This window comes from Erigeron canadensis, chromosome 3 (genome assembly GCF_010389155.1).
Source record: "Erigeron canadensis isolate Cc75 chromosome 3, C_canadensis_v1, whole genome shotgun sequence".
NCBI lineage: Eukaryota > Viridiplantae > Streptophyta > Magnoliopsida > Asterales > Asteraceae > Erigeron > Erigeron canadensis.
In genome coordinates, this window is record NC_057763.1 from 5,405,261 (window position 1) to 5,419,361 (window position 14,101).

The window sequence follows — 14,101 nt, forward strand, 5'->3', positions numbered from 1 at the left end:
GTCTAGTCCATTAAATCTAGGCTCACATTTTCAACAGTCTGACCGGTTTGGTTCATTTAAAGTTGTTGCATTAAGCTCTCTTATCTCACTCCCACCTTCTATAAGAATACGAAGCTATCAACTCTAACTTTAGTCCAATCCTAAAACCTTGAACTGCTTCACCGCTTGATTCCGGGTTTGACCAAATTCCAGTTGTAACTCAATAAAAAATGTTTAGAATTGATGTTATGGCCCTTTCCTAGTCTGACCAAGCTGTTCCGGATGCGTTCAAAACAACCACCCTTACCAAAGACAAGCAAGCACCTTAGCACCTCTACTGCAAACTTCTCATTCAATTGCCTACAATAGTCATTTTTCTTGGAAGTTTAGTGTCTTGTGGGTATACCAAGTAAAAATGAACACATGATGAGTTTTCAAATTCAAGTATGTGTTTATTTTTACTTAACTTCTTAGTATTTCAGTATGAATTTAACATTTGTGTCTTATTTGGCCCCTGTTCTAGATTTGGCACCCCATATATTAAACCATGTCGACGAGTGAATAGTCTGGTTTGAGTTGATATATTTTTTCATTTTGGCTTATGAAACTCATTATAGTTTTTATTGTCTGTTTTTTCAAACATCACTTGATAGATCCCGTTTTCATTTTGGGGCTCATTAAGTTTTTCTTATTTTTGTATGTGTTTTCTTATGTGACTTCATGGACTCGATTTTGTTTGCCTATATTTTTTGTCTCACTGTATTTCATCTTGGCATGTTCTCATCTTCTCAAGTCTATGTTTCACATTAGAACTCTCATGTATCAGTTAGCTTCTTGATAGTCATTTTTAGATTTTATTTTTAATAAAATTTAATGCCGTTCAAAAAATTTTAATATTAATGGAATTATTCAGCAATAAATGCACCCTAATATATCCAACTTTATGGAGCTGTTAATAGAATAGCTTGAGTTTAGGGACCAAGAATAGAATAACTTGGTAGTGTATATGTGTTTTCATATATGAGTTGATAGACTAGTTTTTTTTGCTTGTTATTGTTGGTTCTCAATTTCATATATTTTGGTTTGTTCACTTATTATGTGGTTATTATGGTTTATATGCTTTATTTGAACTTAGTTTGTAAGAACACATTAATGTGCCCTCATAAAAATCGAGCCAGGGTAATTCCTTTTACCCAAAAGATGTGCCTACATATATTTGAGATTGTAAAATTGTTTAATTAGTCTAGGTTTGTTTGAGATATCCTTTATTAGTTGTGATCCTCATCAAATCTTTATCTATCCGGTAAAGATTTGTGTTTTCGACAGACTAAATTTGCTGTAAAGAACTTTTCATATGTGAAGGGCGCCCTGCAGCATACACACAGGGTACTTGCTGTTTGAAACTTTATACAACTCTAAGCTCTACTAGTTTAGGATTTCTATACGTCAAATGTTCGTTGTCCGCTGACAAAATAGGATCTGATTTTTATAGCTTATAGTTCTGCTTAGACACTTTTAGGTTCGCATATGAGTCTGGCCTAATGAATCTAGGTTCACAGGTCCCACCAGCCTGAGCGGTTTAGCAGAGTGAAAACATATCCAAATTTACCATAAAGCAGGTGTCTAGAGCAACTGTTAAGGCTTGCAAACTGTGTATGTTTTCCTTATGCTTGAGTTCCTCGCAGCTTAATAAGGAAAGTTTATTCACATCAGTGGATTAAGCTCTATATTTGTCCAAAAAGCTTGAACTGGTTCACTGCTTGGTTCTGGGTTTGACCAACGTGTCAGTTTTGACTGGTCCAGAAACAAGTGGTGTAACCGTTCAACTAGAACCGTTATTGCGGCCATTTTCCTGTCTGACCGGCTAATCTAGATTGGGTTTTTAACATCCCCCTTTATCTGTTTCCTGTAGTGGTCATTTTACTTGGTTGATATAAATTGAATATAAATTTTGTAGGCCTCTGTTATAGATTTGGCACCCCCATATTTTAAACATGGTTGAAAAAACATATAGTCTACTTTGGGTTGATATGTCGTTTTCTTTAATTTTGCTTGTGAAGCTCTCACTAAATTTTCCATAACCTTTGTTTTCATGCATAAGTTGACGCTTGACGTACCAATGTCCTTATAGTATTTGCTCTCTATCTAAGCTCTCTTGTTATTGGACTACGCTTTTGGTTGCTATAGTAATTTTTCTTATCTCTGTATGTTTGTTACTTATGAGACCTTCCCTGGATTTTGCTTGCCAATATTTTGGCCTCAATGTATTTCATCCAGGCATGTTCTCATGTTATCAAGTCTTGCGTGGTTTCTATGTTTAACATTGACCTTGAATAGACACAAATATAAGTGCACCCTTTATATCCAGCTTCTTGGGGCTGCTAATATATTAGCTTGGGCTAAATGACCATAATAGAGTAACTTAGTAAGTATTTGTGTCTTTGTAAATGAGTTGATAGACTAGTGCATTGCTTGTTATTCTTTGTTTTCAATATGATTCATTTTGGTTTGTAGTCCTCTTATGCGGTTGTTATGTGTTTTACTTGAACTTAGTTTATAAGAACACATAAATGTGCCCGCATAATTTTTAGTTTGTAGAATCGTTTTATTAGGCTAGATTTGTGTGAAATAATCTGTACTAGTTGTGATTCTCATCGAATCTTTGTCTATCCTGTTAAGATTTGTGTTTTCGATGGACCAGGTTCTTGTTCTATTAATTATTATTTCTTTTCACTTATCCAAACACAGACGATCGACATAGATATAACTTGTAGATCTAATGAATAGTTTCAGTTGATAGACTATGGCAATCAATGTATTTGTTACTTCATTTATGAGTTGATAGACTAGTTCTTGCTTCTTATTCTTTGTTCTCATTGTGTATATATATATATATATAATTTGGAATTTTATCTCCCTTCATAATTGGTGGTGTATTTTCATGTTTTTTATTGATGCTTAGGTTCTATGTTTTATTTTAGGATTTAATTATACAAGCATATAAATCATTTGAGCGACCAGATTGAGATCAGGAATGGATTCGTATCATAGTAGTAGTTGTATCTTGTCACTATACTCCAAAACTCCATCTTGGTATGCTCTTAATGTTATGTTATTGTGGTTCTTTTGTGTTCTACTTTCTAGACTTACTTGATACAAACACATAGCACCACCATATATTCAAGTTTGTACAATAGCTTGATAGGCTGACTTGAGTAAATATACTAGTTAGAGTCTTTATTATTTTCTTACTTTGATTCATTCTAGTTTGTTCTCATGTTTATAAGGAATGTATAGTTTCTATGTTTATAGACAGTTTATAGTACCCTAGTTTGAGCTGATAGATATGTTAATTTCTATGTCTATACATGATTTATTTGACCAAGTTTTCCTTGTTATAAACTGCTTTCGTTATAAAGACATAATGCGCCCCCATTAAGTTAAGCTCATAGGATCGTTTAATTGACTAGTTTTGGTTGATAAATATCTATTTCTTCTGTTGCTTTTGAAGCTCATTATATCTTTTATTCATCTACTGAGTATATATAAGTTGATTGACCACTTTTTTCTTCTTATATTTTTATGCTTGGCAACACACACGCCACATTGGGTAGACTAGTTTAAGTTGATAGACATTTGTTGTATGTTAAGGTGATAAATCATTCTTGCTATCTATGTTAATATAAATAAGCGGGTAGACCAGCTTTTCTTGCTATTAATTGTTATTAGTATAGTTTATCTTGGTATATTCTCTTATTTTGAAGTTCATGCTTTCCATGGTTTATTTTTAGTTATTCTAGGATTATACAGGCACTTAAAAGTACACCCCGTATATTTAAATTTGTATAATCAGTTGTCAGGCTAGTCTAAAAGTTGATAGGCTCATTTTTGCTTGTAAAGCTGAAAAAATGTGTTGACCCATGTATAGAAATCTGTAGAAGGGTTATACAGGCACTTAAAGGATACGTGTTTTCATATGCTTGTTATGGATTACATGAACTCATAAATGTAACCCATGTATTGATCTGTAGAAGGGTTCAATAGAGTAGTGGTAACTGATATACCATTACTTGATTGCTTGTTAAACTTATCAAATCATCTGTCTATTAGGTAAGGATTTGTGTTTTCATGTATCAGTTATAGACTGGTTTTGTTTGTTTTAGGTTCATTATAGTTCATCTTTCTTATGTTCATGTCATATACTATTGGTTTCTATCTTTTGTGTTCAGCTTGGATTGTACAAACATAGGAATTCACCACCATAATTCAGATTGTGAGATCATTATATGGACTACTTTTTGAATAATTAGCCATTTTAGGAATTTTTTTTCCCTTTATAATGAATGAATAGTGGTATGTTATCATGTTGTTTATTGATCTTTAGGCTCTATGTTTTATTTTATAATTGCATTGTACAAGCATATAAATACATGTAGAACTGTTTAATTCGCTGCTTTTAGTTAATAGACTCATTTTTGCTTGTAAAGGTCATTAGTATTTTTATTTATACAAGCATATAATTACATGGCCATATATTTTGAAGGATGTAGAACTGCTTAATAGGCTGCTTTGAGATAAGACTCATTTTTGCTTGTAAAGGTCATTAGTATATCTATATGTGGATGTGTGTTTTCCTTAGCTTTAAGTTTTTCTTGTCTTTGTATGTGTTTTCTTATGTGACTTTATGCACTGGATTTTGCTTGCCTATATTTTGGTCCCATTGTATTTCATCTTGACATGTTCCTATGGTATGGAGTCATGCGTGGTTTCTATGTTTAAATTAGATCTGGAATTTATGCAACTATAAATGCACCATTGGAGCTATTGATTAAATAGTTCGCGTTAAATGACCATTTATAGATGGATTGGTACTTGTGTGTGGGTGGGTGGTTGTATTTGAGACTTTAAGATCTTAGGTTTGGGTGAGAGCAAAATGCCCGGGCTGGATAATGAAGTTGGTGCTGGGTATATGAAGAGGCAATGCCTATGAGCCCTAACTTACCGTTAAAAATGACCATTAGCAGAATAATATAGCAAGAATTTTGTGTTTTCGTAAATGAGTTGACTGAATACATATTTGCTTGTAATTGTTAGTTTCCAAGTTGATTCATTATAGTTTTTCTCTTGTTATGTGGTTGTTATAGGTTATATGTTTGTTTTGATGTGGTTGATATGTGCTATATGTTTGATTTGAACTTTGTTTATAAGAACTCATAAGTGTGCCCACATAGTTTAAAGTTTAAAAATCGTTTAATTAGACTAGATGTGTTTGAGATATTCTTTATTAGCTGTGATTCTCATGAATTCTTTATCTATCCACTGAAGATTTGTGCTCTCAATAGACCAGTTTTTCATTCTTATTATTATTTCTTTTCACTTATCCAAACACATAACACACGTCATAGAAGTAACTTGTAGATCTATTGAGTGGTTTCAGTTCATAGACCTATGGTAATCTATGTGTTCGTTTATGAGCTTATAGACTAGTTCTTATTATTATTATCTCTTTGTAACGAATGCATAATGTTTTCATGTTATTTATTGATGCATAGGTTATATGTTTTATTTTATAATTTAGTAGTACGAGCATATAAATAATGTGAGCGACCAGTTTGAGTGTATATAGATCAGGTGTTTCTTCTTATTTTTATTATCCAGCAGTAATGGTTTGTTGCTTCATTTTATTTGCTCTCATTAATTCATTATACTTCATCTTGGTATGCTCTTCATGTCATATTGTCATGGATTCTTTGTGTTCTCTTTAAGACTTAGATGATACTAAACATAGCACCACTATATATTTAAGCTCGTACAATAGCTTGATAGGCTGATTTGCGTAGATATACTCGTTATGAGTCTTCTATTTTTTTTTACTTCAGTAGGTTTTGATTTGTTCCCATGATTATTGGGAATATATATTACTTATCAATCAGGGATCATTTTGGGTAAGGATATGTATTTTCATACATGATTTGATTGAATAAGTTTTCCTTGTTATAATCTGCTTTCATTACACTTCTTTGGTCTGCTTACATGTCATATAGTCATTATTTTAATGTTCTATCTTAGCCTTCTGCTATTTGAATACATAAATGCATTCCATTAAGTTAAGTTTCTTAGAATCATTTAAATGACTAGTTTTGGTTGATAAATCTGTATTTCTTCTGTTGCCTTTGAAGCTCATTATATCTTTTTTATCTAGTATGCATATTTTTTTTGACTACTTTTTTCTTTTTTACTTGAGTAAACACATAAGTAAGCAACACATTAGGTAGACTAGTTTGAGTTGACAGACCAATTGTTTGTATGTTAAGATGATCAATTACTCGTGCTATCTATGTTTTTATAAATGACCACTAAACCGGCTTTTCATGTTATTATCTGCTATTAGTATTAAATTTATATTGGCATGTTCTTATGTTTTGTAGTTCATTCTCTCTGTGATTTAATTTTAATCATACTATGATTTTACAGGCACTTAAAAGTACACCACATATATTTAAATCTGTATAACCATTTGTCAGGCTAGTATAGAAGTTGATAGGCTTCTTTTTGCTTGTATAGCTAAAAAAAAATATATTGATCTGGTAAAGATATGTGATTACTAAATGAAGTCTATGTGTCGATATTTGCAGAAGAGGGTACAATATACTAGTTGATATACCATTACTAATTGCATCTTAAGCTTATCAAATCATTAGTCTTTTAGGTAAGGATTTGTGTTTTCATGTATGAGTTATAGACTAGTTTGTGTATCTTATCTTCACTATATATAGTTCATCTTTATTATTTTCATGTCATGTGGTATCCGATTAACATAGGAATGTACATTATTTAATTAGTGAAATCATTTCTTAGACTAGTTTTGATTGATTGAGCTTTCTTTTCTTTTTTTTTTTCTTAGGGAGTTCATTAGCTTTTTTCTTCATATACAAGTAGATAGACCAATTTTATAAATATAGAAATAATAATCATTATTATTATTATTATTATTATTATTATTATTATTATTATTATTATTATTATTATTATTATTATTATTATTATTATTATTATTATTATTATTTATATCTGCTCTTTTGAACTCATAAACGCATTACATATATATATATATAACCTTGTTGAATCATTGAATAGACTAGTTTAAGTTCTTTGTTTCCAAAGGTTGTTAAAAAGTTTGATTTTTATTTTTCATCCATGTAGTCATTACATTTCATCTTGAGTTAAAAGTTCATATAATGCATCCTGATCGGCTTGTTTTTGTTGAGCATGTGTTTCCGTACTTTGTTCTTGTGTTTTTTAAGTCATGCATCACTTCAGTGTTAGAGGGGTAAACATGTACTGCTACTCTTTATGAAACATATGTATATTGTGATTCCATCGACTAAAGAGGAATTTGCTTCGGGCGAGGAGTTGGCATACATCTCTGAAATGAAGATTGGCAGCATACTCTTTTGGTTAAAAAGTTAAATTTATCACTAGTTGTAATTACCTTGCAAGTATTTATAACAAACTTTTTTCGATGCTATAAAACCACAAAGATGGTGGAAAAATTCTGTAATGATAGTTTTTGAATGTTTTAAAGCTGGGTTTAGCTAACTAATATACATGGTGATTATTAGGCGGTGTCGTATAATTGTGTGATGATAACTCTCTTATCCTTGCTCGCTAACTTTTAATTAGCTATTAAAATTAATTTTCTTTGTACAAGTTCATTGGACTTCGGTTATGTCTTGTGATGATTCTTGGTGTTTAATAACAAATTTACCACAAAAGTGTAATCCGTAGCAGTTATCTATACTTTTATCTATACTATATTATAAAAGAAATAACCCTTTTTATTTATGAAAGTGTTGAAAATATGTAATATTTTCACTTAGCATCCCTTAAAATATTTCAACATACACTACCCTATAACATTAATGATTAATATACATTACCAATCATTTATTCTTTATTATATATTTTCATTAACCATTTACATCAATTATCCACAACACTCGACGCCGTCTTCTCCACCAACATTCGGCCCCCCACTAGAACGACATTGTCACGACCACCGTTGCATTGCTTCCAACAATTTAAAAAAAACTACCCACGCTATTTTTTTATTCATTAATTTACATACATTCATTTAATATACATATAATATTTTTAATAAAATTATTATGACATGCATTTCTCAATGTTTAAAATTATTACATTATCTACTTATGCGTTAATTGTTTTTACATTAATAATCTCACTACTATTGTCGCCTCCGCCATCATCGCCAATCCCACCACCACTATACCGTTATCTATAGTATATTATAAAAGAAATAACCCCTTTTATTTATGGAAGTGTTGAAAATATGTAATATTTTCACTTAGCACCCCTTAAAATATTTCAACATACACTACCCCATAACATTAATGATTAATTTACATTACCAATCTTTTATTATTTAATATATTTTCATTAACCATTTACATCAATTATCCACACCACTTGACGCCGTCTCCATCACTAACACTCGGCCCCCCACTAGAACGGCATTGTCACGACCACCGTCGCATTGCTTCCAACAATTTAAAAAAAAATACCCACGCTATTTTTTTATTCATTAATTTACATACATTCATTTAATATACATATAATATTTTTAATAAAATTATTATGACATGCATTTCTCAACTTTTAAAATTATTACATTATCTACTTATGCGTTAATTATTTTTACATTAATAATCTCACTACTATTGTCGCCTCCGCCATCATCGCCAATCCCACCACCACTATACCGTTATAATTCATTTTGAATTGATTTTAGAAACAAGATACGTTAAGTAGGCTAAACGTGGCTGACTTTTGACCTGGGTTTAGATACTAGGTTCATAATTATCTTTAGGACCAGATATATAAGTAGACGGTTGCATTGATTTCCAATAGTAGAAAGTTTAAGAAAAGTGACAACATATCTTATACTTCCATGTTTTGTAGATCATATGAATCAACACAAGTAAACTGGTTTTAATAGCAACTCGGATTATCTAAGTCCAACTAAGTGTCGTCTATTAACATTGTTAAACTGTTTCAAACAATCATTTCGAGATTTAATCACATGTTTTACCTTAATTTAGTTTAATACGAGTATCTTGCAACGTGACAATTGATATGTCGTATTTTAGATTCATTTCCCACAATGAATATAGTTGTTTTAGCATGGTTTATAAGTTGTTTTTGTATACATTTGGTGCGTTTATGTTATTTGTTAGTGTTTCAGGCTACTGACAGGTGTTTAAGCGTAAATCTGGAGAAAACGACATTATTTAGGTGAAATAAGTGCTAACGGATGATTCCTGGAGTGTTTGGATGAAGATAGCAGAAAGTCAACGAAAGTCAAAGCTAAAAAGTGGGGAGTTGCCTCGCAACTAGAAAACAGAGGAGAATCGTTGCCCCGCAACACCTTCAGCTTTAAATCATTGGACGTCAACAACTCAACGTGAAGCTGGACCTCGTTGCCCCGCAACTAGGTCCGAATTCGGGCAAATTTTTGGAAACTTATAAATAGCTTGCTTAATCATTCCAAAACCCTATCTCATACTTTTCAGCCGTTTTTAAAACCTTTTGAGGAGACTTTTGATCAGATTTATCATCCTTGAAGATCGATATTACGATTGGATTATTCTCGTTATTTCCATTCAATTCTTTGTATTCGGTAACGATGAATTCTCTCTATTTGATTTGTTATTTCATATTTAATATGAGTGGCTAATCGTCTTTTCATCCATCTTGATGGAGTGTGACATTATGTAGGGATTGCACAATAATTATTAATTCAAGTGATTTGATTTAACGTTTTGTCGTGAACTTTATCTATTAATTCTTTGTTATTCAATTATTGATTACGGATAATTTGTATTCATTGCTTAGTGACGACTAGGATTTGGGTATAAGTTATTTTGATTGCTTGGTTAGAAGCAATTGGTTCTATGACGGGTACGGTAGAGGGTAATCAATATTTGATAAGAATTAACGGGTTGACGGTTGGGTACAATCGATAGGCAAAATTGTTATCTGAAATGACCAAAACCATTGTTAAACTAGAGTAGTTATAAAAAGGCGTCTCGGGGTACCGGTCTTAATAATGAAACTAGTTTATACAAGAGAGTCGAATAAGTTGTTAACTTGACGGGTACGGGGTTGGCGATTAATTTGAGTCTCGGTCGTTTAATCACTAAATTGAATTTGAACTTCATCAAACGTGCAATCTTAACATTTTGTCGAGCGAAATCAAGATAGGTGACCTTTAAACTATTGTTTAAAACAACAAACTCTTCTTTCGATTAATTTTGAGGGATTACTAACAAATTTAACTGACTTTGCAAAGTGACAATTCGGTCATAAAACCCCCCTTTTTCTCTTGAATCACATTTCTTAAAACAGTTGCTTACAAAAAGTCCTTGTGAACGATCTCGGCTTACCAGTTTTAACTATATTGCATGCGATTAGGTACACTGCCTGTGAGTGTGTAGTAGTCAGTCTTTCGGTAAATCGTGTTTATAAATTTAAAGCTAGATTTTGCACATCAAGTTTTTGGCGCCGCTGCCGGGGACTTAGTTTAAGTAGTTGTTCAATTTTGTGATTCGATCCTTTCTTACTTGTGAGGAAGCTATTCGTTTTAATAGGTAGATTTTATTTTTTGTTTATTTTAGTTTTATTGTGTTAGTTTCTGGTGCGGTTAACGGTATTTCTTGAGGTGCGTGTGCAGGTGCTTTGTAGTTGATGAACACAAGAGCCTCAGGTAGACTTTTGCTTAGTCCTCAATCTAATCCAGGGAAAGCCAGAAGACGCTTACTTAGATCAAACAACACGAAGCCCTCAAACACCGAAAACATAGACTCAGGTACCGAAAACCGTGATCACCCGGACGTAGATTTGGATCAACATTACTCAAAGAAAGGTTCAACGTCCGAGGTGCACTTAAGTTCTAAATTCTCCGAAGGTAGTGGTTTATTCAAAACTGGTAACAGTTCAGAGGAAGAAGATAATCAGGGTAAAACTTATCAACCGGATTTAACAGAGAATCCTAGAGAAAACCTTCAGGTAACTCAACCAGTTAGAGCTAGGAGAATGGGTGATCAAGAACCGGTAAACCCCAATAACTGTCTTTACGATGACCGTAGGAGAAATGTCCCCACTAATAGGGGCAAACCTATTCGCCTTCCAACCACCAGAGTTAACTTTTCTCTTAAAGGAAGTCATTTGAAAAGTGTGGAGGAAGAGAAGTTTGATGGGGCAACTAATAATGATCCGTATGGGCATTTAGAGAGGTTCGAGAAGATTTGTAGGTTTTACCACTATGGCGCGAACCAAGATGATAATGTGAAGCTTGAGCTTTTTCCGCTCACTTTATGTGGAGGAGCCAAGGCATGGTTAAAGGAGCAACCAGATGATCTGTATACAACTTGGGATGAGCTTCGTGTTGGGTTTATTGATGAGTTCTATTCTATAAGGACTCAGAGACAGTTGGAGAATAAGATCCGGTCATTCACTCAAGATCCAGGGGAAGATGTAGTAGATGCCTGGAAACGATATAAGGAGATGCTCAGGAATTGCCCAGGAAACAATCTGAACATAGAAGCAGTGGTTGAGATCTTCTATGATGGTTTGATAAAGAGAACTCGAAGGGAATTAGCCGGGGCATTTGGAGGTAGTTTGAACAATGTGACCCCGGCTGAAGGGTACAAAATCTTAGATGATATGGCCAAGGAGTTTTCTGATCTCGATGAGCTTGTAAGCAAGAGAACTAGTGGTAAGACTGTGGCGAAGTTGGAGAGTAGTGAAGAATCAAGCTTGGTTGCTGAAGTCAAAGCCCTCACAAAGCAGATGAACGAGAGGTTTGACAACCAAGACGTGAGATTCAAAAGCATTGAAAGGGATGTTAAGGTTATTGCTGATGGGTGTGACTACTGTGGAGACATGCATTATTCAGAGGATTGCCCGGATAAGCCGGCTCAAGAAGTCAACTATGTCCAGAATCAGCAAGGGAACTTTAATCAGAATACCGGTTATCAAAACCGGTCATCAGGTACTTCTTTTCCTTCATCTAATTTTAATGCTAATAATTCTGGTTTTAGTGGAAGCAGGTTTAGCAGGTTCAACAATCAGCAGAATGCGAATGCTGAACTGAGAGATATCATGAAGGATTTGGTAGGAGCTCAGAAAGCTACTAATGAGAAGATGGCCTCTCAATGGGATGCTATGACTACCAGATTGGATGGTTTGGCTAATAAGCTTGAGCAGAGCACCAAGAGTACTCAAGCGACTTTCCAGGATATAGAAGCTAAGCTCGAAAGGCTAGGAAATTCGAATAGGCAGCCCGGTACTCTACCAAGTAATACTCAACCGAATCCTAAGCCTCAACAAAACAATCAAGGATCGGGATCGAAGTACAACCCTCCCAATGCTCGAAATGAGCATGTCTATGCCGTCACAACTCGATCAGGTAATACGTATAATTCTGCAAATCATTTTCCTGATGAATCTACTCCGCTTGCGCAGGTACATGAAGAAGAAGAGGAGGTTGCTGAAGAAGTAGAGATAGAGCCGAACCCAGCCGTGCAGACACCGGTCGTTCCATCAAAACAGGCTGAAAAACCTGAAGTAAAGCCGGACCAGCCCAAAGTCTCATTTCCTCAGAGATTGGTGAAACATAAACTAAAGCAGCAAATGGATAAATTTGTGAGTCACCTCAGTAAATTGCATATTAACATTCCATTTTTAGATGCAATTGTGCAAATGCCAGGTTATGCAAAGTGTTTGAGGCAAATCTTGATGAATAAGAAAAATCTGGCGGGGGTGACGACTACAGTGCTTGAGGATGTTTGTTCAGCAGCAGTGACAGGTAAGTTGCCCGAAAAATGCGGGGATCCAGGTAGTTTTACCATACCTTGTAAGATTGGTAATTTATCTGTGAAAAGAGCCTTAAACGATTCAGGAGCAAGTATTAATCTAATGCCTTCATCGATTTATTCTAAACTGAATTTAGGAGAACCGAAATCGATTAAAATGAAAATCCATTTGGCCGATAAATCTGAAATTAGACCAATGGGAATTCTAGAAGATGTGTTAGTTAAGGTGGGCGGTTTGGTTTTTCCTGTCGATTTTGTGATTATTGAAGCAGATGAAGCATTAGATGTGCCTCTTATCTTAGGGAGACCATTCCTTGCCACGACTAATGCTAAACTTGAGGTCGGTCGTGGAAAACTTACTTTGAGAGCAGGAAATGAGTCGGTGACATTTACAAACACCTATTCTGTATCTTTTCCTAATGTTGCTAACTCAGTTGAAACTGCTTGTGTTAGTTCTTTGGATTCGCAGGTTGATGAATGGTTAGATAAGAAGCTTGAAAAGGAGGGTGAGTTGAAGAAGGCAGCAGTGCCAGTTTAGAACTTAATGGATGGCCCGTGTGCTAAGATTCGTAAATTTTATAGCCGTTTGAAGTCTACTGTCTCTCATGGGAATGTTAAGTTGTCAGAAGAGTTGTGCTCGAATTTATCAACAAGTGAGAAAGAAGAGCTGATGATGGTTGTTGATATTTCTGGTCGAGCAAATGATTGGATTACTGAAAAGGTGAAAGGTAACTGTTTCTCTCCTTTCAAGGGTCGACCTCTCAACACTTTAAGTATGGGGGTGTCGGAGTCCCATTGGTAATTCTGTGAGGATGGAGTCTAGCTAACGACTCGTTAATAAATTAAGCGCTTCTCGGGAGGCAACCCGTGTGTTGTATTTTATTTCCATTTCAGTTTTAATAAGTAGGATTAGGATGAATAATGCATGCTCTCTTATATATCAGTTGGTTTTTAATTGTGTGTTCATGTTGATAGCAAGTTGAATGTCATATGCATATGCTGGCAGTAAGTTCAGCGGCATATTTTGTTGGCATCATTTTCAAGCATGGAACACCATTTATACCCGGCAAGTTTTTCTTGTTCTTAATTTTCTTTTTGTTTACTTTCCCCTATTTCCCATAGTTTGCCTTAGTTTATTGGACATTGGGGGCATTGTCCAACTCAAGTGTGGGGGGTGGTAAATAGGAAAAAGTCGGGTATTTTTAGAGGAATTTTGAACTTTTGCA

General features: G+C 34.1%; 1 protein-coding gene across 1 annotated transcript; it reads left to right on the forward strand.

Moving 5' to 3' along the window:
- Positions 1–12,162: 12,162 nt before the first annotated feature.
- Positions 12,163–13,413, forward strand: LOC122591416. Its single transcript, XM_043763686.1, has one exon. The coding sequence runs from the start codon at positions 12,163–12,165 to the stop codon at positions 13,411–13,413; it is 1,251 nt and encodes a 416-aa protein (XP_043619621.1).
- The last annotated feature ends 688 nt before the right edge of the window (positions 13,414–14,101 follow it).

Excerpts from the sequence above, each read along its gene's own strand:
- LOC122591416 (XM_043763686.1), top strand. The coding sequence starts at position 12,163 with ATGAAGGATTTGGTAGGAGCTCAGAAAGCTACTAATGAGAAGATGGCC.